Source organism: Triticum aestivum, chromosome 4D, assembly GCF_018294505.1.
Source record: "Triticum aestivum cultivar Chinese Spring chromosome 4D, IWGSC CS RefSeq v2.1, whole genome shotgun sequence".
Classification (NCBI taxonomy): domain Eukaryota; kingdom Viridiplantae; phylum Streptophyta; class Magnoliopsida; order Poales; family Poaceae; genus Triticum; species Triticum aestivum.
Window position 1 is genome coordinate 42,467,741 of NC_057805.1, and position 24,493 is coordinate 42,492,233.

General features: G+C 45.7%; 2 protein-coding genes across 4 annotated transcripts; one reads left to right on the forward strand and one right to left on the reverse strand.

Annotated features, from left to right (window-relative positions):
- Nucleotides 1-12,682: 12,682 nt before the first annotated feature.
- Nucleotides 12,683-15,346, reverse strand: LOC123096047 (magnesium-dependent phosphatase 1). The gene is made up of 4 exons (XM_044517632.1): nucleotides 15,094-15,346; nucleotides 14,843-15,014; nucleotides 14,064-14,180; nucleotides 12,683-13,057 (listed from the first exon to the last, which is right to left on the reverse strand). The coding sequence occupies exons 1-4, from the start codon at nucleotides 15,201-15,203 to the stop codon at nucleotides 12,926-12,928; spliced, it is 531 nt and encodes a 176-aa protein (XP_044373567.1). The 5' UTR covers nucleotides 15,204-15,346; the 3' UTR covers nucleotides 12,683-12,925.
- Nucleotides 15,347-15,502: 156 nt separating this feature from the next.
- Nucleotides 15,503-20,126, forward strand: LOC123096046 (cyclin-H1-1). Of its 3 annotated transcripts, none has more exons than XM_044517629.1 (14): nucleotides 15,503-15,815; nucleotides 15,964-16,014; nucleotides 16,109-16,181; nucleotides 16,403-16,521; nucleotides 16,600-16,673; nucleotides 16,944-17,064; nucleotides 17,144-17,212; nucleotides 17,323-17,364; nucleotides 18,196-18,273; nucleotides 18,438-18,496; nucleotides 18,618-18,702; nucleotides 18,953-19,047; nucleotides 19,138-19,200; nucleotides 19,290-20,126. In XM_044517629.1, the coding sequence occupies exons 1-14, from the start codon at nucleotides 15,756-15,758 to the stop codon at nucleotides 19,297-19,299; spliced, it is 999 nt and encodes a 332-aa protein (XP_044373564.1). In that variant the 5' UTR covers nucleotides 15,503-15,755; the 3' UTR covers nucleotides 19,300-20,126. The 3 variants fall into 3 exon arrangements, with proteins under 3 accessions (XP_044373564.1, XP_044373565.1, XP_044373566.1); XM_044517630.1 differs by having other exon boundaries at nucleotides 19,296-20,126; XM_044517631.1 differs by lacking the exon at nucleotides 19,290-20,126 and having other exon boundaries at nucleotides 19,138-19,204.
- Nucleotides 20,127-24,493: the final 4,367 nt, after the last annotated feature.

Genomic DNA, 24,493 nt, shown 5'->3' on the forward strand with positions numbered 1-24,493 from the left:
TCTTTAATTCTTACGGTGTTTCGTCCTCTTCTCTTCAATTGTTTTCAATTCTTACGGTGGTCCGTCTAAGATTCCTCTTTCTTTGTTCTCATATCAATTCATTCATTGTTTCCAAATCCCACCGGTGGTTCCATCAACACCTTCTTCAAGTTTACGCTATATCTCTCTTAATCCTTTCTACGAGAATAAGTAGTATGCCAAATCCGTTGCTTATCATCAATTTAAATTGGTGAAGGATATGCATATCGTAATTCTTATTATTCTTTCATCCAAGTGATCTAGTTTCTCCGTTCCAGAGTTGCCCATCATGTCACATTTCTCGGTTCGAGATGCTTCATCTTTTGTTTCCGGAGTTCCAAGCTCTCAATTATATCATCCTAAAGCTCCATCTAAATCATTGCAAGGCTTCACTTTGTGTTTTCAACTTCTCTTTCTTTTTATCATCCTTTTATTACCGGAGTTCTTCATGGAGGCTCTACATGGTAGTTCGTCAAGGATTCTTTTCATTCTTCAATTGTTCTTCAAGATTTTCTCTCGGAGTTAAGATCCGCCAAGCTATACTCTAAAAAAACATGGTGTTCAACACATGTCTTGTTTTGAGGAGTTCAAGCATTCTTCATCTTGCATTCCGAAATGCAATTCTTTCTACCTATCTTTTGAAGTGGTGTTATATCATTCTTGACAACTTCTCTTCGTGGTTCATGATTCACATGTTGTCAAGAATGAGATATTTAAACCCATCGTTTCTTCATTGGAGTTATCTTGGGTTATATTTCACCTAAAGCCTTCCATTGGGAATGTTGCTATTCGTGGTGCTTATCAATGATCCAAGTTTTTCTCCTATTCTCTCGGCGAATCAAGTTTTCATCTCCGTGTTGCTCTCAAGCAATCAATTGTTTTCCATAGTGGCATGTATACACCTCTAAGTTTTGAGTTGTTTCCATAAGCCCACTTCAAGCTTATTCTTTTCGTTGCTAGTTTTCCAACAACTCCGTTCTAACCTTCTTGCAAGGAGGCTTTCCTAGCTCATTTGTGGCAGAAGTTGTCATTTTATTTTCCGTTCTTTTCTTTCCATCAATCCAGCTTCTATTCTTTCATTCTGGAGGCATGGTGATGTTGCTCTCTTTGACCCATCGTCTCGTTGTGTCAAGTTCATGATCTTGTCCTTGCTTATCCATTTAACCGGAGTGTTGTTTGAATTTGTTCTTCCTTGTCCCTTGTTTATCTCGTTTCAACCAGAGTGGTTTCAATTCCTTCTTTTCCATTGTGCTCGTCATTCATAGCTTTGCAACCTCCAAGGTTCACATGGTGTTCCTTGTTTTCTCTTTTCTACCGGAGTGCTCTTAATTTCGTTCATCTCCGTTGTATTCTTTTTTTCAAATTGTTTAACCTCCCAAGGTTCTTTGGTTTCACTCATTTGTCGAAGAAGCAACTTTGTTTTACCTCTTCCTCTTTTGTTTCTCTCCGGTGCCATCCCTAGATCTCGGGACGAGATCTCTTGTAGTGGTGGAGTGTTGTAACGCCCCAAGACCGATGCTCCAGATGCCTTCCTTGTTTTGCGAGTCAGTTGTGTTATTTATTTGTTAGTTGCATCTCATCTCATAGCATCATCCGCATTGCATCGTTGCCGTCATTGTTTTTAAAACTTGCATCCGCTCGTAGTTGCCGCGTCCCCTTGCTTTTGTTGACCGTTTCGAGACCAAGCTTGTTCTTCGTTTTTCCCTCTTGCCAAACCAAAGTCTCTTTGCACAGTGCATCGACCCCTCGCCCGTGTCCGAAACTTCCCCGAACCCGACCCGCTCAGTCATCACCGTTGGATTCGGATCATCCCCAGACATCCATAAAACATCTTCATTTTCTTAATTGGACTTCCTAACCTATATTTTCTCAGCCGTCCGATTTTAATCGAATGATCCAAATACCCCTTCCTTCCTCTATATAAAGACCCCTAATCCAAATATGGACAAACCCTAAATTCTAGGGAGATGTCCCATCCCCCCGCCACTTCACCAAATCCCCTCGGGATCCCCCTCCCTCGATCCCTGTAGTCTCCTCCTTGCTCGTTCCCGAGCAGGAGAGCAGCCCTCCGGCCAGTCAGGCCACCGGAGCTCCCTCCGTCGTCGAGCATCACCAGCAGATGAGCCCCGCGCCGCCCTTTCCTTCCTTTCCCGCTCCTCTCTTCTCCCTCTCACATCTCTGTCTTGTTTTTTTTCTCGGACAGAGAACCTCCATGGACAGCCGCTGCCTCGTCCAAGTCGCGTCCTCGCCAGATCTCGCCGTCGCCACCGCACCTTGACGTCGGCGCGTCTCCGTGGTCGGACCTCACCGCAGGTCGCCGGCCCTTTCTTGCCGTCCTTCGGTCCTCCTCTGTTCCCCCTATCTCAATCGCTCTCGCTCTCTTTCTCTCTCAGGGACGAACAAGGACGCCGCCGCCCCATGGAACCTTCTCTGCCTGAAGCTTCGTCACCTGCACCCGTGCACCAGATCCGGCGCTGCCCCACCATCTTCGACCTTCCCCTGCGTGCCCGCAAGGTCCACCGCCGCCAGGTCCTTGCCATGCCCCACCTCCGTTCTTCTTTCTTTTTCATCCCCCTGCCGCTACTCACTCCCAATCTCTCTCTCTCTGGTTCTCTGTAACAGCAGTCGTCCCCGCCGGCCTGCTACCTCCATCGTCCGGATCCGTGCCTCTCATGCCACCAGCTTTCGCGTCTGCTTCCGCTACCCCACGCCGGCGCGCCGCCCTTCCCCAAGTCCACCGTCGCCGGCCTCTGCTTGCTCTGCTTCGAGCAGAGTAGCTTCGCTCGTCCCGCACGAGCGCCTTGACCCTGCCTCGCTCGCGTTGACCGCGCCTCCAGCGCGCCAGGCCGCTGCCCAACAGCGCCCCAAGCCCTCTGGTGAGAAGCCCAGATCCAGCGCCCCGCCTTGCACTAATGGGTCAGCAAGTTTCATCCCGTGGACGTTTTTCTCCAGTTCTAGACGATTTGCTAATTATCCAGAGTTTTACTGTTTTACAGAAAAGTCCCTCTAGATCATGCATATAATAACTCCACAACCATGCATCAAATTAAAATGTCTTAAATATGTAAAATGCTCAGAAATTTGCGTAGTTTAATAATATGCCGCTTTCATCCATGTTTAAAATGTTTAAACTTGCTGTTTGTTTAAATTTGTATAAATGCCATGCTAAAATGCTTTATTTCATAACTAAATAACCGTAGCTCGGTTTTAAATGTTCTTTATATGTAAATTGGGTGGAAAAATGCATAGATTAACATGGTAGCATTACTTTGCATGTTTAACAACTCTAAAATATGGTTTAGGGCAGAACAGTACCAAATCTAAAATATGCACATGGGGATTTTCCGGAATTGTTGTTGGTTGTTCCGGCCTCATTTAAACTTGTCTAAATAATTAGTTTACTTATGCTTCACCCCTTGATATGTTTAATAACGTTTAATATTGTTGGGTACATAACTGAGAGGGAACTAAATAATTGATGTGGTGTCTCGTCAATATGCAACTCGTTGCATATTGAGCTCCACTTAATTTGTAGTGTTGTTTGTTGCACTTTGCCATGTCATGCCTCATTAAACCGGGCATGCATCATACTTGATTGTGCATTATGCCATGTGTATGTGATGGTTGTTTACCATGTTGTTTGTTTCTTTCCGGTGTTCCTTCTTCTTGATAGTTCCGGTAACGTAGCGATTGTGAGGATTCGTTCGACTACGTCCGTTTGCCTTCTACATGGGCTCGTTCTTTCAGGCAAGATGACCATACCCTCGAAATCACTTCTATCTTTGCTTGCTAGTTGTTCACTCTATTGCTATGCCGCGCTACCTACCACTTGCTATTTCATGCCTCCCATATTGCCATGTCAAGCCTCTAACCCACCTTTCCTAGCAAACCGTTGTTTGGCTATGTTACCGCTTTTGCTCAGCCCCTCTTATAGCGTTGATAGTTGCAGGTGAAGCTGAAGTTTGTTCCATGTTGGAACATGGATATGTTGGGATATCACAATATCTCTTATATATTTAATGCATCTATATACTTGGTAAAGGGTGGAAGGCTCGGCCTTATGCCTGGTGTTTGTTCCACTCTTGCCCCCCTAGTTTCCGTCATACCGGTGTTATGTTCCTTGATTTTGCGTTCCTTACGCGGTTGGGGATTTATGGGACCCCCTTGACGGTTCGCTTTGAATAAAACTCCTCCAGCAAGGCCCAACCTTGGTTTTACATTTGCCTACCTAAGCCTTTTCCCTTGGGTTTTCGCGAGCCCGAGGGTCATCTTTATTTAACCCCCCGGGCCAGTGCTCCTCTGAGTGTTGGTCCGAACCGAGTAGACTGCGGTGCCACCTCGGGGAAACTTGAGGCTTGGTTTTACTCGTAGGATGTCTCATCTGGTGTGCCCTGGGAACGAGATATGTGCAGCTCCTATCGGGATTTGTCGGCATAGTCGGGTGGTCTTGCTGGTCTTGTTTTACCATTGTCGAAACGTCTTGTAACCGGGATTCTGAGCCTGATCGGGTCTTCCGGGAGAAGGAATATCCTTCGTTGACCGTGAGAGCTTGTGATGGGCTAAGTTGGGACACCCCTGCAGGGTATAAACTTTCGAAAGCCGTGCCCGCGGTTATGTGGCAGATGGGAATTTGTTAATGCCCGGTTGTGGAGAACTTGACACTTGACTTAATTAAAATACATCAACCGCGTGTGTAGCCGTGATGGTCTCTTCTCGATGGAGTCCGGGAAGTGAACACGGTTTTGGGTTATGTATGAACGTAAGTAGTGTCAGGATCACTTCTTGATCACTTCTAGCTTCTCGACCGTTGCGTTGCTCCTCTTCTCGCTCTTATTTGCGTATGTTAGCCACCATATATGCTTAGCGCTTGCTGCAGCTCCACCTCATTACCCCTTTCCCACCCATAAGCTTAAATAGTCTTGATCTCGCGGGTGTGAGATTGCTGAGTCCTCGTGACTCACAGATTCTACCAAAACAGTTGCAGGTGTTGTTGATACCAGTGCAGGTGACACAACCGAGCTCAAGTGGGAGTTCAACGAGGACCTTGGTCGTTACTATGTTTCGTTTCCTGGCGATCAGTAGTGGAGCCCAGTTGGGACGATCGGGGATCTAGCATTTGGGGTTATCTTCCTTTTCATTTGTTTTTGACCGTAGTCGGTCTACGTGTGTACTCTGAATGATGTATGATTTATTTAAGTATTGTGTGAAGTGGCGATTGTAAGCCAACTCTCTTTATCCCATTCTTGTTCATTACATGGGATTGTGTGAAGATGACCCTTCTTGCGACAAAACCTACAATGCGGATATGTCTCTAAGTCGTGCCTCGACACGTGGGAGATATAGCCGCATCGTGGGCGTTACAACATGCTCACTGGTTGAGCTATTCTCCTCCATCTTGTAGGCAAAGTACTGTCAGAGGTCTCATACCTCTTGATACGGGCATGAGTATCAAATACCAATTTCAACTCTTGGAACATCTTATATGCTCTGTGGCGTTCAAAACATTTTTGAAGTCCCGGTTCTAAGTCGTAAAGCATGGTGCACTAAACTATCAAGTAGTCATCATACCGAGCTCTTGTCAAAACGTTCGTAATGTCTGCATCTGCTCCTGCAATAGGTCTGTCACCTAGCGGTGCATCAAGGACATAAATTTTCTGTGCAACAATGAGGAAAATCCTTAGATCACAGACCAAGTCCGCATCATTGCTACTATCATCTTTCAACTTATATTTCTCTAGGAACATATAAAAAAATAAACGGGAAGCTACATCGCGAGCTATTGATCTACAACATAGATATGCTAATACTACCAGGACTAAGTTCATGATAAATTAAAATTCAATTAATCATATTACTTAAGAACTCCCACTTAGATAGACATCCCTCTAATCATCTAAGTGATCACGTGATCCAAATCAACTAAACCATGTCCGATCATCACGTGAGATGGAGTAGTTTTCAATGGTGAACATCACTATGTTGATCATATCTACTATATGATTCACGCTCGACCTTTCGGTCTCAGTGTTTCGAGGCCATATCTGCATATGCTAGGATCGTCAAGTTTAACCCAAGTATTCTGCAGTGCAAAACTGGCTTGCACCCGTTGTATGTGAACGTAGAGCTTATCACACCCGATCATCACGTGGTGTCTTGGCACGACAAACTGTAGCAACGGTGCATACTCAGGGAGAACACTTATACCTTGAAATTTAGTGAGAGATCATCTTATAATGCTACCGCCGAACTAAGCAAAATAAGATGCATAAAGGATAAACATCACATGCAATCAATATAAGTGATATGATATGGCCATCATCATCTTGTGCCTTTGATCTCCATCTCCAAAGCACCGTCATGATCACCATTGTCACCGGTTTGACACCTTGATCTCCATCGAAGCATCGTTGTCGTCTCGCCAACTATTGCTACTACGACTATCGCTACCGCTTAGTGATAAAGTAAAGCAATTACATGGCGATTGCATTTCATACAATAAAGCGACAACCATATGGCTCCTGCCAATTGCCGATAACTGTGTTACAAAACATGATCATCTCATACAACAATTTATATAATCATGTCTTGACCATATCACATCACAACATGCCCTGCAAAAACAAGTTAGACGTCCTCTACTTTGTTGTTGCAAGTTTTACGTGGCTGCTACGGGCTTAGCAAGAACCGTTCTTACCTACGCATCAAAAACCACAACGATTTTTCGTCAAGTGTGTTGTTTTAACCTTCAACAAGGACCGGGCGTAGCCACACTCGATTCAACTAAAGTTGGAGAAACAGACACCCACTAGCCACCTGTGTCCGAAGCACGTCGGTAGAACCAGTCTCGCGTAAGCGTACGCGTAATGTCGGTCTGGGCCGCTTCATCCAACAATACCGCCGAATCAAAGTATGACATGCTGGTAAGCAGTATGACCATTATCGCCCACAACTCTTTGTGTTCTACTCATGCATATAACATCTACGCATAAACCTAGCTCTGATACCACTGTTGGGGAACGCAGTAATTTCAAAAAAATTCATACACACATGCAAAATCCATCTAGGTGATGCATAGCAACGAGAGGGGAGAGTGTTGTCCACGTACCCTCGTAGATCGTAAGCGAAAGCGTCATGACAACGCGGTTGATGTAGTCGTACGTCTTCACGATCCGCCGATCCTAGCACCGAAGGTACAGCACCTCCGCGATCTGCACACGTTCAGCTTGGTGACGTCCCACGAACTCTAGATCCAGCTGAGGTCGAGGGAGAGTTTCGTCAGCACGACGGCATGATGACGGTGATAATGAAGCTACCGGCGCAGGGCTTCGCCTAAGCACTGCAACGATATGACCGAGGTGGAAATCTGTGGAGGGGGGCACCGCACACGGCTAAACAATCAACTTGTGTGTCTATGGGGTGCCCCCCTCCCCCGTATATAAAGGAGTGGAGGAGGGGGAGGGCCGACACCTCTCATGGCGCGCCCAAGGGGGGAGTCCTACTCCCGGTGGGAGTAGGATTCCCCTTCCCTAGTTGGAGTAGGAGAGGAAGGAAGGAGGAGAGAGGGAGAAGGAAAGTGGGGGCCGCCCCCCACCCCAATTCGGATTGGGCTTGGGGGGAGGGGGGCGCTCCCACCTTGGCCGCCTCCTCCTCTTTCACACTAAGGCCCAATAAGGCCCATACACTCCTCGGGGGGTTCCAGTAACCCCCCGGTACTCCGGTAAATGCCCGAACTCACCCGAAGCCATTCTGATGTCCAAACATAACCTTCCAATATATCAATCTTTATGTCTCGACCATTTCGAGACTCCTCGTCATGTCCGTGATCATATCCGGGACTTCGTACTACCTTCGGTACATCAAAACACATAAACTCATAATACCGATCGTCATCGAATGTTAAGCGTGCGGATCCTACGGGTTCGAGAACTATGTAGACATGACCGAGACACATATCTGGTCAATAACCAATAGCGGAACCTGGATGCTCATATTGGCTCCTACATATTCTACGAAGATCTTTATTGGTCAAACCGCATAACAACATACGTTGTTCCCTTTGTCATCGGTATGTTACTTACCCGAGATTCGATCGTCGCTATCATCATACCTAGTTCAATCTCGTTACCGGCAAGTCTCTTTACTCGTTCTGTAATGCATCATCCCGCAACTAACTCATTAGTCACATTGCTTTCAAGGCTTATAGTGATGTGCATTATCGAGAGGGCCCAGAGATACCTCTCCGAAACTCGGAGTGACAAATCCTAATCTCGATTTATGCCAACTCAACAAACACCATCGGAGACACCTGTAGAGCATCTTTATAATCACCCAGTTACGTTGTGACGTTTGATAGCACACAAGGTGTTCCTCCTGTATTTGGGAGTTACATAATCTCATAGTCCGAGGAACATGTATAAGTCATGAAGAAAGCAGTAGCAATGAAACTGTAACGATCATAATGCTAAGCTAACGAATGGGTCTTGTCCATCACATCATTCTCCTAATGATGTGATCCCGTTCATCAAATGATAACACATGTCTATGGTTAGGAAACATAACCATCTTTGATAAACGAGCTAGTCAAGTAGAGGCATACTAGGGACACTTTGTTTTGTTTATGTATTCACACATGTACTAAGTTTCCGGTTAATACAATTCTAGCATGAATAATAAACATTTATCATGAAATAAGGAAATAAATAATAACTTTATTATTGCCTCTAGGGCATATTTCCTTCAGATGTGTGGAGTAATAGTAGTAGATGCAGGCAGGAGTTGGTCTAATAATCTTGGACGTGATGTCTATATAATGATCATTGCCTGGATATCGTCATGATTATTTGAAGTTCTATCAATTGCCCAACAGTAATTTGTTTACCCACCGTTTGCTATTTTTCTCGAGAGAAAGCCACTAGTGAAACCTACCGCCCCGGGTCTTCTTTCTCATATATGTGCCTTTGCGATCTACTTTTTCTTTGCATTTATTTTCAGATATATTAAACCAAAAAAATACAAAAATACCTTGCTACAATTTATTCTTATTTATTTTGTTTGGCGTTCGATCTATCAATCTACTCCAATTTTATTCACGTCCATTTGCCCATCTTGGGGCGCCGCTACCCGAAAGGGACTGACAACCCCTTTTACATGTCGAGTTGCGAGGATTTGTTATCTGTGTGCAGGGGTTGTTTACGTTGTGTTGCTTGGTTCTCGTACTGGTTCGATAACCTTGGTTTCATATCTAAGGGAAATACCTACCGCCGCTGTGCTGCATCATCCCTTCCTCTTTGAGGAAATACCGACGTAGCTTCAAGCCGCTATCAAAAGGGTTCTTGCCACTCTCACATGGTATAAGGCTAAGCGAGACTCAGAGTCCTTCGACATCTAATGAGCGAAGCAGGATGAGTAGGATTCCGTATGTCTCGGCAATCGGATCCATCATGTATGCCATGATATGTACAAGGCCTGATGTTGCTTTTGTAATAAGCCTAACAAGCATATACCAGGGCAACCCAGGTGAGAGTCACTGGGCAGCGGTAAAGACTATTTTGAAGTACCTGAAAAGGACTAAAGAGATGTTCCTAGTTTATGGAGGTGAGGAAGAGCTCGTCGTAAGGGGTTACGCCGATGCTAGTTTCCAAACTGACAGAGATGATTGTCGATCACAGTCCGGATTCGTGTACGTCATGAACGGAGGGGCAGTGAGCTGGATGAGTTCCAAGCAAGATACGGTGGCCGATTCTACCATAGAAGCCGAATACATTGCGGCTTGTGAAGCTGCAAAGGAAGGTGTTTGGATCCGGCATTTTCTGGATGATCTTGGTATTTTCCCAGCCTCGGTAAAACCGTTGGACCTTTATTGTGATAATTTTGGTGCCATCGCACAAGTCAAGGAGCCAAGGAATCACCACAAGGTTAGACACATAGATCGGAAATATCACCTGATACGAAAGATCATAAAGAATGGTGATGTAGAGTTATGCAAAATTCACACGGATGCAAATGTTGCAGATCTGTTGACTAAGCCGCTTCCACAACCCAAGCATGAGGGGCACGTTAGAGCTATGGGCATTCGATGTCTATTTGATTGACTCTAGTGCAAGTGGGAGACTGTTGGAGATATGCCCTAGAGGCAATCATGTATGATGATATTTCCTATGTGTTTATGAATAAAGATAGTCCTTGGACATTATCAATGATGTGTATCAGCAAGTACGTGACTTGTTTGTGGGACTATGCATTGTATGACGACTGTCCTAAAAGGTCCCTAGTTGAAAGGGCTATCTGGACGCGCAACCGACTAGACTAGCATATGACACGGTCGATGGCTTGGTCTCACTAGCCATGGAGCATTGGATGCTAACCGGATAATATGGACTTGGAAGGATCTGGTCGGATTCGACGTAGTCGGATCCGAGTCGAGATAAGGTCCGAGTTGGACAGACCCAACTATGAGACGCAGCGATATGTCATCTGTGAGTCTCTAGTACAACATACGTTCTATGACCTGAGCTGGCACATGTACTCAGGATGGTGACAGACCTGCTTTGGGCCGACCAAACGCTACTCCGTGATTGGGTAGTTACAAAGGTAGGTTTCGGGCTTGTCCAGACCCATGCTGCGAGACATGGTCGAGCAAGATGAGATTTTCCCCTCCGATCAGGAGAGATATACTCTGGGCCCCTCGTGTGATCAGATCAGGATAAGCATGGCCATACGACAAGGATTGTGAGATAATCCGGTTTGTGGTCGGCATCATTGGAACGAGAAAGAGGTCGGGCTAGCACAAAGATGACAGACTCGCCTTGAGCCCGACAACATATATCGTGTGGCAAAAGGAATAGAAGTGTGATGTACAGGTTCGCCTAACCAGCTTCATTGTCTACTTGGTGGTTGGCACGCCTTGCTAGAGGCCGCTACCAGCCGAGCAGGTCAGAGGTGATCTGACCTGCGACCAAGCCGACTTGAACCTAAGGGGTCGCGCGCTTAAGGGAAGGAACCCGTGAGGCCGGATCGGACTCCACGAGTCAGATGTGATCCTACTCAGACTCGGATCCCAGCCGAACAGATTTTGGGCTTTAGGGTCCGTGCGAGGCCCAAGTGTTGAGCCCGCGACGGACGCCTATATAAAGTGGAGGTGCGGCACACTCATTTGGTGGATCACTTCGGCATTGTCACTAGGGTTTGCATGTGTTGCGAATAACCACCTCCGCTCGCCGCCGACTGTGTGATCGGACCTAGCAGTCCGTCGCACGGTGTTCCTCCTGCACGCGCGGATACCGTTAGAGGCGATGCACCTGCGCCGCTCCGGCGAACTTGTACGTGGGATCGGACGACCGGCTGTTCGAGGGAGATCGGACGAGGAGGAGACGATCCACGCGGACGCGCTGCCCCAAATCTTCTTCCGCTGCACGGCACTGCGCGTCTAGTGGTAACAATCTGTGATCCATTCCCATAGCATGTTCCTGGTTGTTCTGCGCGTAGGAAAATTTTAATTGGCAGTCGACGCACCCTACCGTAGAACCCAACAGTGACAACACCGTTACTCCAGTCCAATTACAGCTTCTTTACCAAAGTCTTTGGAGTATTTCTTCGAGTAGAGATTGATACCACGAAGAAGGTGATTTCGAGAGATTTCATTGTAATTCTTAGTCATAGGAGTTACTTTGTATTTTCTTTGATTTTAGGTCCAAATCAGTGTATCTATAATTGTTATGAGTATGAATAAAGTTATAGGTGTTTCTAAAAAAAGGTGTACCATTGCAAATTGGTTCTCCGATGGTGCGCTGCATGTGCATCATTTATCGAAACCTGAGAGTTTCCTTTTTTATAGATTTGTTTTTTCAATATCTCTTAAACCGTGCGGTGGCAGAGAAGGCGCCATGACAACACCGAGCCCGACAAAGTATCCTATTGGAAGTTTGAAACTCAGTTTCAATGGAGCTAATCCAAGCTGGAGCTAGGAAGTCATGATGGGAATGGTCGATGTTACCCATTGGGACATTTGTCCGACCCATATTTTCATGGCCTCTGGGTCCTTTGGGTCGGCTTCATAAGAAAAATGCGCCAGGGGGATCCGGTCACCATCTTCCCATCGAGACAAGCGGGTCGACCTAAATTTAGTTGCCCAAGGTTTAGTCCGCCGTTACAATGCAGATGCATTTGCAAAGTTGTTGCCCTTGTGTTTATATGAAAACTTCCAAACTATTGATCAACCTTATAATGCAAACTATTCATGGTAGAAATCAAAACGGAACTGCATATTTCTTTTTTTATTTCAACAAAAAAATTCTAAATATCTTAGCTTACTAAAATTCACAACAGCTAAAATGATGCTAGTTAAAATAATGGGGTTGGATAAATGCTCTTATTCTTTGTGCAATCTAGTCTTAAAAATAGGTCGGACCATGTTGCCCAACGATGAGGCCACTCAACTCCATGTCCCTGAACAGAACAGAGGGGACAGCAGGAACCACGTACGGCCGGAGCAGGCCAGCCCATTCCCATACTGACTACAGAAATGAAGCGAAGCTTGGCGTGAACCTAAGGAAGGACAAAGGTGATTCAAAACGATTAAGTCCTACTGTATTTAAACGCTGGGCTAACCGTACACGATAGGAAGGCGATATATTCAAAATGTAACGATTAATGAGCATTCAGCAAAAGTTGGCCAAACAATCTTTAACATCGTCAACCAAATGGTTCCAAATTCATTTCCTTTCACAAGGAACGCACTTTCACAAGTAACACAAGCTTACACACAGAATGGTTTCAGTAGTAGTCATCCTTGCTTTACTGCCCATGAGCAAGGGCAATCAACTACAAGAAATACAGGCTTATTTTTCACAAGTATCCGTAAATCATGGGCGTTTTCCCTGTCTGCTGTTTTTACTTGTACAATATAAGGTTACTTGTCCTCTGGTGCAGGTGCGGGTTCAGGTGCAGCAGCAGTAGTAGCAAAATTACTGAGGCCCAACTTAAACATGTCGAGATTCAACCCGTTGTTTACCAGAACACTAGTAACTCCCATTTTCGATACCTGAAAGCAAGAGGTACAGAAATTAGTTAAGGCCGCTCGAAAACATGCTCCTGATTTGTAAAAAAACTATTTACACGTGCATAATAATCACAGACTGGATATCACATCGAAGGACCATTAGCTAGAACTGAACAATAAAAGGAGCATAAAAATCTGGCACAGGACTAAGCTACAAAGGTTCAAATCAAGGAACCAGTCTTACTGAATGAAAACATTGTTCAAGGAAAACCAACCACAGTACATGAGTGTGGGAGAGATGTCTCCCTTGGAAGAAAGAACCAACACAGTCTCAGCTTACATGCGTATGTAATCTTAAAGCTAGATCACATGGCTTCTTTTGAAGGATACCTTCCACTAGAGGTCCCATATAAACTGAAATTTTGAAAAACAGCAGTTGACCCTTGGGTCATGTTTTTTTTTATTTTTTACAAAAGTATTCTTGTATATTACTCAGAAACTCAGATTGGGGCATGCAGTTACAAGATGAAACCACAATAATCTAGTTTACCAAACAAGCTTCAGCTAGACCGTGAACAATGAGAAAAAATTATAAAGCTTACTGAAAATATTTATTCTACACACTAAGGCTGTGTTCGGCATTGAGGTGGGTTCTCACAATCCTGTTTGCCCCACCCACTCTTCCCTATTTTAGTGTTTGTATGACCCACTTTACTTTTCTGGCTAATTTTCCAAAGTAAATTATAAAATAAGAAGGACAAAACACAGTTCAGCAACCGCAGCTGAGCCTAAGAGCAATGGTAAGACAAAACCACAATAACCTAGCCCCTGAAAACAGACAGCGTAAGAACTTTGAACCTTGTAGCAAATACTAAATCAACAGACTAAGAGCCAACAATATATATGCACCACAAATTTAATGCAAAACCTGGCAAGTTGAATAAAACTCCACTGTAGACCAGATACTGAATATTCTGTATTAAGACGTTCAACATTTATCTATAGTACTTGTGGATAAAGATGACTGCACTAAGAATTAGGACATTACCGATTGAATATTCCTGTCCTCGTCGTCAAAGAACAGCATGGACTTGTACGGAACCCCAGTTTTTCTGTGGATCTTTTGGAAATGCTCCGTCTTGTGAGTCCAGCTGGAGAATATTTCCTTCATACAGACCAAGAGTCCAAGAGTAAGCAATACGTCCAGTTCTTGTTACAAAAATGTGCACATGCTTAACTAGGATCTATGAGTTGAAGACAAAGGTGCATACCATGCATTGTCATAGATGATCGCACATAAGAGATATTTCAAATGATGTTTTTTCTGGGACTTTGTACAAAGAAGAGCATGAGTAATTCCGCAGTGCTCTTCTACTAGATTAATTATATGTGGTGTTTATTGTGTACTAAGTCTAAAGTTAAGATGTTAACAAAATTATATTGGCATGTCAACTTTCTCATCAACATACCTTAAATCTGTATGCAGTTTGTATCTATATTCTGTGAGTCTTTCTGTGATTTAATGAGACATGTTCGTTGTGTACTAAGCTTAAGATGAAATAACAAGATCAGCATCCAACATTCTCAAGGGCCTGCCCATTCTTGATTCTGGTCTCATTCAGCTCAAGGCTTTCATGGTCAAATCAAAGGAAGGAAAACATTATCCGTTTCGAATGTGCTCCATGCTTTGTGCATCGAAGAACCATTCTGCACGCATGCACATGCCCAATTTTAGCTACTTTTACATCACTGGGCTGATTGCTAACAAGCTGACTGAATTCCGGTGCGCCGAGGATGTACTAAAACCAGCTGCTGGGCGAGGTTTACCTGTGCGACGAACATGGGCTGGAGCTCGAGCTTGTCAATGAAGACCCTGGCGATGTCGGAGGTGGGCGAGCGCGACGCAATGGCCATGTCGACCCCCTTCTCCTTGAGCGCGCACATGATGCCCTTGGCGTGGCGGTACAGGCTGGGCGACTCCCTCTTCGAGCGGCACTCGCTGGCGAACGGAAAAGCCCAATCGAGCGTCAGATCACCGGCGGAACCCAGCGGAATCGGGGCCGAGGAGCGGGGCGTACCAGTAGAAGGGCCACAGGGTGTAGTCGAGGTCGAAGACGACGAGGCGGGGGAGCACCTGGAACAGGCCCAGGATCTGCAGCGCCTCCGCCTTCACGCGCTCGTCGCCCATCCCGGACGGCCGGACCCCTCCTCCTCTCCTCGCTGCTGCTGCGGCGGCCGTGGCGGAGATTGCTCGCCGGCGGCAGGGAGGGATTGGTCGCCCGGTTCAACGGCGCTCGGCTGGGGCAGGTAAAAAGAAAGGATATGCCGACGACGAGATCAAAACGCGTGGAGGATGGTGGTGAAAACACCAGACGGCCAGGCCCATCCCGTCCCGGTAATCTCTACCGGGCCGGTCCAATCGAGCGAGCCGGGCTCTTCGTGTTCGTCGCCGTGTCCGGGCCGGTCAGGCCCGCACCACTCGGGCTCCATAACACCAGACCGGGAGGGTTCTGCTCCCCAACCGGCGCCACCGAAACCCCTTGACGGCCGGACCGCCGCTGCCGCTGCCGCTGCCGCCCGTCGCCGCGCCCCTCCTCGGCGTCCACCGGCAGGACTCCATAGTATTACGGCATCCCCTTCACACCCGCTTCCATCAGGCGGTGGGCATCTCGCGGTGTTCACCAGCAGGGGGGAGGGGGGCTCGATTCGGCTGCTGAGAGCTGAGGGAGGAGCGGCCAAGATGTCGGATTTCCAGACCTCCACGCACCGGGAGCGGTGGATCTTCCAGCCGCAGGACCTGGTAGCCCTCCCTCTCCGGTCCATTCATTCTTCTTCCCTGCTTGGTGCCCAGGGTTTGCTTTGGCCTGGGACGGCTACCCTATACTATAGCATATGCTCTGGACATCACATGTTAATGGTATGCTGATGCCTGCGATTCTACTTTGCAGGTGAATAAGTGGACGACGGCGAACCGGCGTTCAGCGGAGATCCTCGCCCAAGTTGGCTTCTCCCAGCGCCATTGCATTCCTTCACTTGTTTATTTAGCTTATGTGTGGCTGCTCATTTTGTGTTCCCTTCGTTTTCTTTGTGAAGTATGGGACGACGCGATTGAAGGTGGACCCTGTTGATGGCTCGATATCGAACCCAGAACCCGTGCCCGACCATGGTACACGCCTTTGATGATTTATATGCTGCCCATATGTTTCTATGAGTAGCCATGAGCATCAGAAGCGCTGTCTATGCACTGATTTCACTTAAAAGTTTTGTTCTTTCATAGTTGTGCTTGTTTCTTTGTTGGCGAATGTTCATAGTAAGTTTTTGCAGAGTTTGTTCGACTACTCGCATTTAGATGTATTATAGTGTTATAAACCACTCTTTTGAATTCAGTTGTTGGGAGCTCGAGTGTGAAGCCTCTATCCTGCGAAGAGGAGCAAGTGATGCGGATATTTTACGAGCAAAAGATTCAAGAAGTGTGCAGAGCATTCAAATTCCCCCATAAAATTCAGGTAAAACATTTCTCTTCCAAGATACCGTGCCTTTGCTAGCTTAGTGATCGAGTGCTGACAGTCAGTTGTGCTTTGCAGGCTACAGCGATCATATATTTCAAGAGATTCTATCTACAGTGGTCTGTAATGGAGCACCACCCAAAGCATATTATGTAAGCAGCGGTGATAACTTGAATAGTTTCGTGGTTCAGAACACATAAAATCCTGGTCTATGAATACTCAGCTATGGGTTTACTTCCCTCTCAAATGTAACTAGAAAACTAGGCAAACGAATGGGACCCTTCATAGTTCTGTGCAAAGTGAATATGTGTATCCTAATCAAAGTTAAAAGTATGAGCGTCTTTAGTGTCTTATATTCCTATCATGTTATTTCCTGACCCTAGTATTTGCCAGTGGCCAAGTTAACAATTTTATTTTGACAGGTTAACTTGTGTATATGCTTCTTGCAAAGTGGAAGAAAATCATGTTTCTGCTGAGGAACTTGGCAAAGGGATTCAGCAGGACCACCAGATCATTCTAAATAATGAGATGATTGTTCTGAAAGTATGCCATTTCCATATTCAAGTTTTATAGCACCTCCAAGCAAACAGAATGTGACACTAAATTTCTTGCTTTCTTGCAGTCTTTAGATTTTGATTTGATCGTTTATGCTCCATATCGTTCTATCGAAGGATTTATTGATGACATGGATGTAAGTTCTGTGTGAACATTCCGTTATATTCAGCATTATAAGTCCATCGTATTTTAGCTTATCCTATGGCTGCATTGGCTAATGACATTCTTCTTTTTTGTTCTACGAAGGATTTTTGTAGGGCAGGTAATGGTGCACACCAACGGTTGAAGGTCATACATTCCTTTCACCCTTTTGCCATACTGTTCAAGAACAAATTAATAAAATGTTTACTGTTTTAGCCTTGTCTGACATGTCTACGTAAATTATCTTCTATATTTTACCCGATGTTTCTCGACAATCACTTGCATAACCATAGTATCTTATGAATGGCAGTCACAAATTCTATGTCCCAATCACTGAGAAAATAATGTGAGTTCAAGATAGAAGTCTGGTTTGCTTAATCCTAAACTTGTAGATGAAGGTTAACTGAGAATACTGGGGTTTTTACTAATTGATAATACCAAGATCCCAGCATAAACTTCTGAGTTAAGCATTAGTTTAAAATGCTGTGATATCAGAATAAGGAAAATAATGAACTATTTATCTACAACATTGGGTTTCCTAGGTGACCGTCAAAACATTGATAGGATAATGCATGAATGTTAGTTGTGAAAATTGAGTTGGTGCCACATTGGCTTTTGGAATTGCATCAACAGAAGGATACAGAAAACATGAACCATCAAGTCTTATCGATTTTACAATGTCACACTATGGCTAGTGCTGAACATTAACTTTTTTCACTTCTTTCTACTAGATAGTAAGACACATCATACACCAATTCGCCACATAAGCAAATAAGGCAAATAAATATTGTGAACTAATTTGTGTGACTTTCTCAAACAATAACTAAAGCATCCATTGCCAAATTTATAAAACCAGTTTAATGTAAAAGAAGCTCTTTCACCTTATTTCTTACATGGAAGGAAAGAAAGCTAATATGAATAACAAAACATGCAAGCTTTATGACTGCCCTGCTTATGCATCAGATGTTTGTATTGTAGGATTTGCATCAAACTGCGAATTCTGAGGTTGACACAATGATGTTGACTGATGCACCTCTTCTCTATACTCCTGGACAGGTAGTCTTAAACTATAAATTCTATGGTTAATCTTCAGTTAGTGTGTTAATGTGCATCGATTAAGAAAGCTTAATCCTCAGCATCAAGCTTAGGGTATTCAGACCCCAGAGTTTCAACCAATTTCTTATGCGATCTGATTGGATAGTATGTTCCAACTTTTACAGTTGGCTTTGGCTGCTCTGTACAAGTCCAACAGTGCACTCAGTGTCCTCGATTTTGAAAGGTCGTAAACTTATCTTTGTTTATTATGACCTTAATTTGTCAGAACTCTGCGTTTCATGATGCAATATTTTATCTTACATTTACTCATTGTTGATCTTGGTAAATTCATTGATTGTTCACAGATACTTGGAAAGTGTTTTTTCAAGGCAACACTTTGATTGTCCTGTCGAACAATTTATTCAGATAATCAGTTCAATCAATCACCTGGTAAGAATGTTCACCTGGCTTGGCACAGATACAGTTTATAACACAATCATGTAAACTCCCACCAATAGTTGTTCTTGAACTGTGTGTTTCATTTCACCGGTCTGCATGAACACTTTGTGTTAACAGAAAAGGATTAACCAAGATGGTTCTTGGTTGAACATATGCCACTGTTTAGGAGGGTATTTGAACATTGATGCCCTTAACAGTACCTTTGGCGTTGCCTCTATTATCTGTGTATGTAAATATGCAGGTTAGCCAGCTTCAACTACCTGGTACGAAAGAAATGAGGCATGCTGATCGCAAGCTGAAGCATTGTTTGGATCCAAGCTCAAGCTCTCATGATGAGTAAGTTCTCTCAACTCCACAAGCCTGCATGCCCTCCATGATTGTTACCCTCATCATGTACTCATACTTGCTATCTGAAAACTTCTACAGCCACAAGAAGAAAGAAAAGAAGTCAAAGCACAAATCGAAAAGGACTGCCAGTGATGCCCAGCTGTAAGTAGCTTGCACACCAACACACATGTTTGACGATGTTCTTTCCAGTTCTTGCATCTGAATTGATGCCGCATAATCCTTCTCCGCAGCAACAGCTAGAAATCGTGCAGTTGGACAGCTGTGCTGTGTAAGAAATCGTGCAGTTGGTGGCAAGGACTTGTACTGTGCTAGGCGCGTTAGCTGCTTTATCATGCAACCAAGTTCTACTCAAGCTCTTCGATTGATGCGATTTCAATTCCGACTTTATCCAGCCATCGGATCAGTGATGCTGAGCGGATCTCCTCACCAGCCTAAGTCTTGGCTAAGGACAGACAGTTTTCGGATGAGGCGCCTTACTGTAACCTTGCACGTCCTGCGCCAGCGAGTGCTGTGCTTTTTGTAACTCAATAATTTTATTATTAGGGAGGCTTAAATCTTGGGCGCGAGGGGAGAGAAACTTTGAGGTGTAAAACATTATTACTAGAGTAACTTAGGGCCTGTTTGGTTTCAAATAAGTCACCAACTTATAAGTCGAAAAATGAAAAAATGACTTATTTTGCCAAACAGACCCAACTTATAAGTCACCCCAACTTATAAGTCATAAGTTGCTCTACCCCAACTTAAAACTTATAAGTCACCCCCTTTTGCGTGGGTCCCACCACCTTTACATTAAAAAACAAGGTGGGAAGGTGTGGTCAGATGACTTATAAGTCAGGTGACAATCAAACAGGCGTGACTTATAAGTCACTGGTTTTAAGTCACCTGGCTTATGACTTATTGGAACCGAACAGGCCCTTAGTTCTCCGGCACATGGGGAGACAACATTGAAGGATATGCTATTTTTTGTCTTGGGAGAATGATACAAGGCTGGCTTGATGATTGTCAGTCACCCTTTGTATCCTTCGCATTTATCCCAAAGACTCCTAATGCCAAATTCAGATGCATCACATACTCCTGTATGCTACTCCCTCCGTTCAAAATAAGTGTTGTGGTTATAGTTCAAAAAAAATCACCGCACATGCACATCTCTTTTTGATAAAAGACTAGCTTTGTGCAAACTAAACACGTGCCGGAACTCATTGATGCGGATAATAGAGCTTGGGATGAACAGTTAATTAATGATATGTTTTGGCCAATTGATGCACAACGTATCCTCAACATCCCCTTGGCTCTGGGGTTGATGGATGATTTTGTTTCTTGGCATTTTAACAGAAGTGGAAATTTTACAGTGAGGTCGGCCTATCATGAAGAATGAGAACACCAACACGGGCGAAAGTTGAGGATGACAAATTCGATACAAGCCTCAAGTACTAGTCCAGTTTGGAGGACCATTTAGAAACTACGGTGTGCCTTTAAAAGTGAAAATTCATGTGTGGAAAACTTTGCTTGGAGCTCTTTCATGTCAATGAGTCTTAGCGAACAGACATATAATTACGAGTTCTCAATGCCCCTTATGCAGTTCAGATTGTGAGAACATCCGGCCGGCATGCTTTATTCTTGTGCCCTCGAGTACAGGAGGTGTGACGTTTACTAGGTATGGTAGCAGTGGTGAATGAGGTATGCATGGTGGAATGAGAGGATGTCTCGGTGATGGTTGACCTCCTCTTGTCCAAGAATCCAACTAAGGCATTGGTTAAGGGCGATGCTAGGCGCCGGCGCGCCGGCCGAAAGTTTCGGCCGGTCGCGCCCCAGCCCTTGGATGCGAGCCCGCGTGGCCATTGGATGCAGCAAAAAAAAGATCCGTCCCGGCCTTCTTCTACCTCGGGCTAGATCTGCAGCTCCCGCTCGGCGTCCTCGTCGCCGCGCCTCCAATCCCCTCTGGTGGCCGTCCTCGTCGCCGGTCCCGACCCTCGCCGTTCGTCCTCGTTCGCTAGTCCCCATCCTCGCCAGCTGGCCATCCTAGTCCCCATCCTCGTCGGTTGTCTTCGTCGTCGCCTCGACCTATGCAACAGCTACACCTGCCGTTGGAGCTCTCAATGGCGACGGGGTTAGCTCCGCCGCCGCCCCTTGCCGTTGATGCTCGCTGCAGCCAACCACGACGGCCACCCAGTCAGTCGACGCTATTGAAACCGTCGCAAACCCCCTGTGTTGCAAACGCTGGAAAAAAAAGCTTCGACCCCTGGCTGGAAAAGCTTCAACCCCTATATGGAAAAGCTTCAATCGGCACTGCGAATCAGGGGAGAGATGCAACCGCTCGCGCAAAATGCTTCAACCTTACATTGAAAAGGTTTCAACCAGATGATAGAGAGAGCTTCAATCAACTGCCATGGATGCAGCTCCGCCTCACTACCAACGGTCGCCAATGGTAGCAGCCCTCCCGCTACCAACGGTTTCCAACATGACCGCCATTGCAAAACCAGAAGACAGTTGTAGCAAAAAATAAGGCTGCTTCCAGCAAAATTAAAATACGGTGGTAGCAAAATTTGGACTGTTCCAGAAAATCAAAAAGTGATGGTAGCAAAAAATGTGTCTGGTTCAAGCAAAAAAAGACACTGGTTCTAGCAAAAAAATAGAGAGGGGAAAACGCATTGCATGCGCCGTTGTCACCACGGTCACCATGGTCACCATCAAGGGAGGAAAAGCCGGTTCCAGCAAACCGTGACAATGGTTCCAGCAAATTAGCAGGCTGGTCGCAGCATTTCATCAATCTTGCGACGGTCGCTTCCAGCAAACGTGGCCGGTTCTGGCAAATTGCAACACCGGTTGCAACAAATCCGTCGGCCGCTGGTAGCTTTTCCATTGCCGGTTGTAGGAAAAAAGTGCATTGTCGGCGGCGGCAGCCGCGACCTCCCCGTCGCCGGATGCAGCATATCCGATGGCCGGTTGTAGCATGAATGGTTGATGGTTGTAGCACAGCCAGGCGGGGAGGATCTAGGCGGGCGCCATGACCACGGCGAGAGGAGGACTAGGCGGATGTGGTGCACGACCATGGCGTGGAGGAGGATTGGGGGGGGGAGATAGGCAGAGGGGGTATGGCGAATGCGCTCGGTGGAATCGAGTGGTACGCGGCGCACTGTCTCCGCTGGTTACGCCGGCGTACCGGCTCGCTGGAAGAAAAGGAGGCTGAGGTAGGGGATAAGGCGCAGAACGGAGAGAAAAAAAGGGGAGGAAAACTAGCTTGGTGGGCCACCGCGCCACGTGGCTGCCTAAACGAGAGGATAACGCTTCGTGCGTGGACGCGACCGACGCTTCATTCGGCCGGCGCACCGGCTGCCAACATTTTCCATTGGTTAATGATGTTCAGCGCAATGACCTTGTTGCCACGGCTATGTGGTACTTAGTGGTGGGAACGCCGCAGGTATACACACGGCGAGCGACTGCACGAGCCTACCAGATCGGCGCAAGCAATATCGGCACTCACAAAAAATTGCTCAAGAGCAAAGTTCAAGCACAGCAGAATTAGGAGACATGGCTGGAGAAACCACCAGAGGGCACAATCATGCTGAATGTGGACGCTGGTTTCGACATTGACAGTGGCACTAGCGCTACAGGTGCTATACTTCAAGACCACTCCGGTTTCTTTGTGGCGGCATCTTGCAACAACATCCCTTTTGTTGAAGAAGCGGCCACGGCGGAAGCACGAGGCTTAAGAGATGGACTTCTCCTCGCAAGTGAAATTGGATGCAACAAGATATACGTAGAAGGCGATTGCATGGAAGTCATTGAAATCATGCAAAACGAAGGAAATTCGCTTGGACCGGCAGCAGCAATTTATGAAGAATGCTCTTTCTTAGCTCGTAATTTTATTTCTTTAATTTTTTCTCATTGCCCTAGGGAAGCTAATATGGCAGCAGATTTGTTGGTTAGGAATTTGGAGGTCCCTCGAACTATCGTGTGGAAATCAGAGCCTCCGGATTTAATGCTTGATGTATTGACAAACGATGTATCATTGTTTTCACATGAAATATAAACCGCCATGATGGCATTTTCTTAAAAAAACATGACTTGTTGTGTTTTTTTATTTCACATGCATGTACACACACTCACCCGTGAAGGCACACATGCACATCCTACCTTATGGGCACCTTTGTTGTTTTCCACTGAACGCACATTGCCAAAAGGGGGCTCCGACGCGTCGGCCGACGGATCTTTTTGACTCAATCAAGTGGCCCAACGTCTTACTTTACTTTGCAATAGAGGTCTTGTTACAGAAACATTTACAATAGAGGTTATGTTGTATTTTTTTTTTGTAACATAGATTGTGTTGCAGATTTTTTTTGCAACATAGGTGGTGTTGCAGATTTTTTTCTTCTTGTCTTCACTTTTTTTGCAACAATGGTGATGTGGTGGGAGAACTTTTGCAACATATGTAATGTTGCAGGGAAAGGTACACGATGCTTTTTCGGGGTCTATAGGGGAAAGGTACACACTGCTTTTTCAGAGTCTATAGGGGAAGATTCCACCAGCCTCAATTGCTTTGGGTAAGAGATCGAACCTCCACACGTTTCTGGTTTCTGCTTTCTCCATAGGGAAAGAAGATATGATACTTTTCGAAGAAAGCAATCCTCGCATTCCGGCCCTGCTCTGCAAATCAACATCTGAAGATCTACGGGTCATCATAGTCTTCTGATCCACTAATAAGATTCCGTGCTTGAGATGATGTGATCTGAACGAAAAGATAGTACATCCGAGCTGCCCAAGGATATGGTCTGGGTACCGATCTGTTAGGATAAGGGGGAGAACCTAGTACTCAAAAGGCTGGGTAAATTTCAAATTTAAGTGGAGGAAATCCAAATTTAAAACTGAAAAATGTGCATAAACACCGGTGTCGTTGCTAGCGTCGAGGGCGTCGCCAACCTCAACAGAGCAATAACGCCGCCGCTCTCGCTGTTTCAGAAGCACACCGGGGAGCACAAATCATCGTCGCCGGGGAGCACCACAACCATCACTGCCACCACCTACCACTTACACCGGCTTACAGGAACATGGAAAAAGGGATCTCTGGATCCGTATAGAGGCCGGCCACCGCCGGCGGAGATCCTACCATCATCGCCGCCGCGGGGGTCTGCCCGGGTCACCCGGTAGGCCTGCACCGCTGCCCTCCCTAGTCCCGGCCGCCGACACCCTCCATAGTCCCAACCACTGCAGGATCTAACCCATGGTCGATTTGCAACAAGGGCCTAGTTGCATAACCCTTTATGAAACGATGGACCAGTTGCAGAACGTGAACACGGAGGAGTTGGCTCCTAACCGTCTGATTAAGAGCCATCCAATGGACACGGAGGTGGCGGACGTTCGCACGAGATCGGTCGGTTGATGGGAATCATTTCCTTTGCCAAAATGCGTGAAATAATACAGGAAACAAAAATTCTAT

What these genes read in the sequence shown, in the direction of transcription:
- LOC123096046 (XM_044517629.1), top strand. Translation starts at nt 15,756, where the DNA reads ATGTCGGATTTCCAGACCTCCACGCACCGGGAGCGGTGGATCTTCCAG. An exon ending in AATTCCCCCATAAAATTCAG is followed by an intron (nt 16,522 to 16,599) that starts GTAAAACATTTC and finishes TGTGCTTTGCAG; the next exon opens with GCTACAGCGATCATATATTT. An exon ending in TTCTCTATACTCCTGGACAG is followed by an intron (nt 18,274 to 18,437) that starts GTAGTCTTAAAC and finishes CAACTTTTACAG; the next exon opens with TTGGCTTTGGCTGCTCTGTA.
- LOC123096047 (XM_044517632.1), bottom strand. Translation starts at nt 15,203, where the DNA reads ATGGGCGACGAGCGCGTGAAGGCGGAGGCGCTGCAGATCCTGGGCCTG. An exon ending in AGCCCATGTTCGTCGCACAG is followed by an intron (nt 14,181 to 14,842) that starts GTAAACCTCGCC and finishes GTCTGTATGAAG; the next exon opens with GAAATATTCTCCAGCTGGAC. An exon ending in AGGACAGGAATATTCAATCG is followed by an intron (nt 13,058 to 14,063) that starts GTAATGTCCTAA and finishes TCTTGCTTTCAG; the next exon opens with GTATCGAAAATGGGAGTTAC.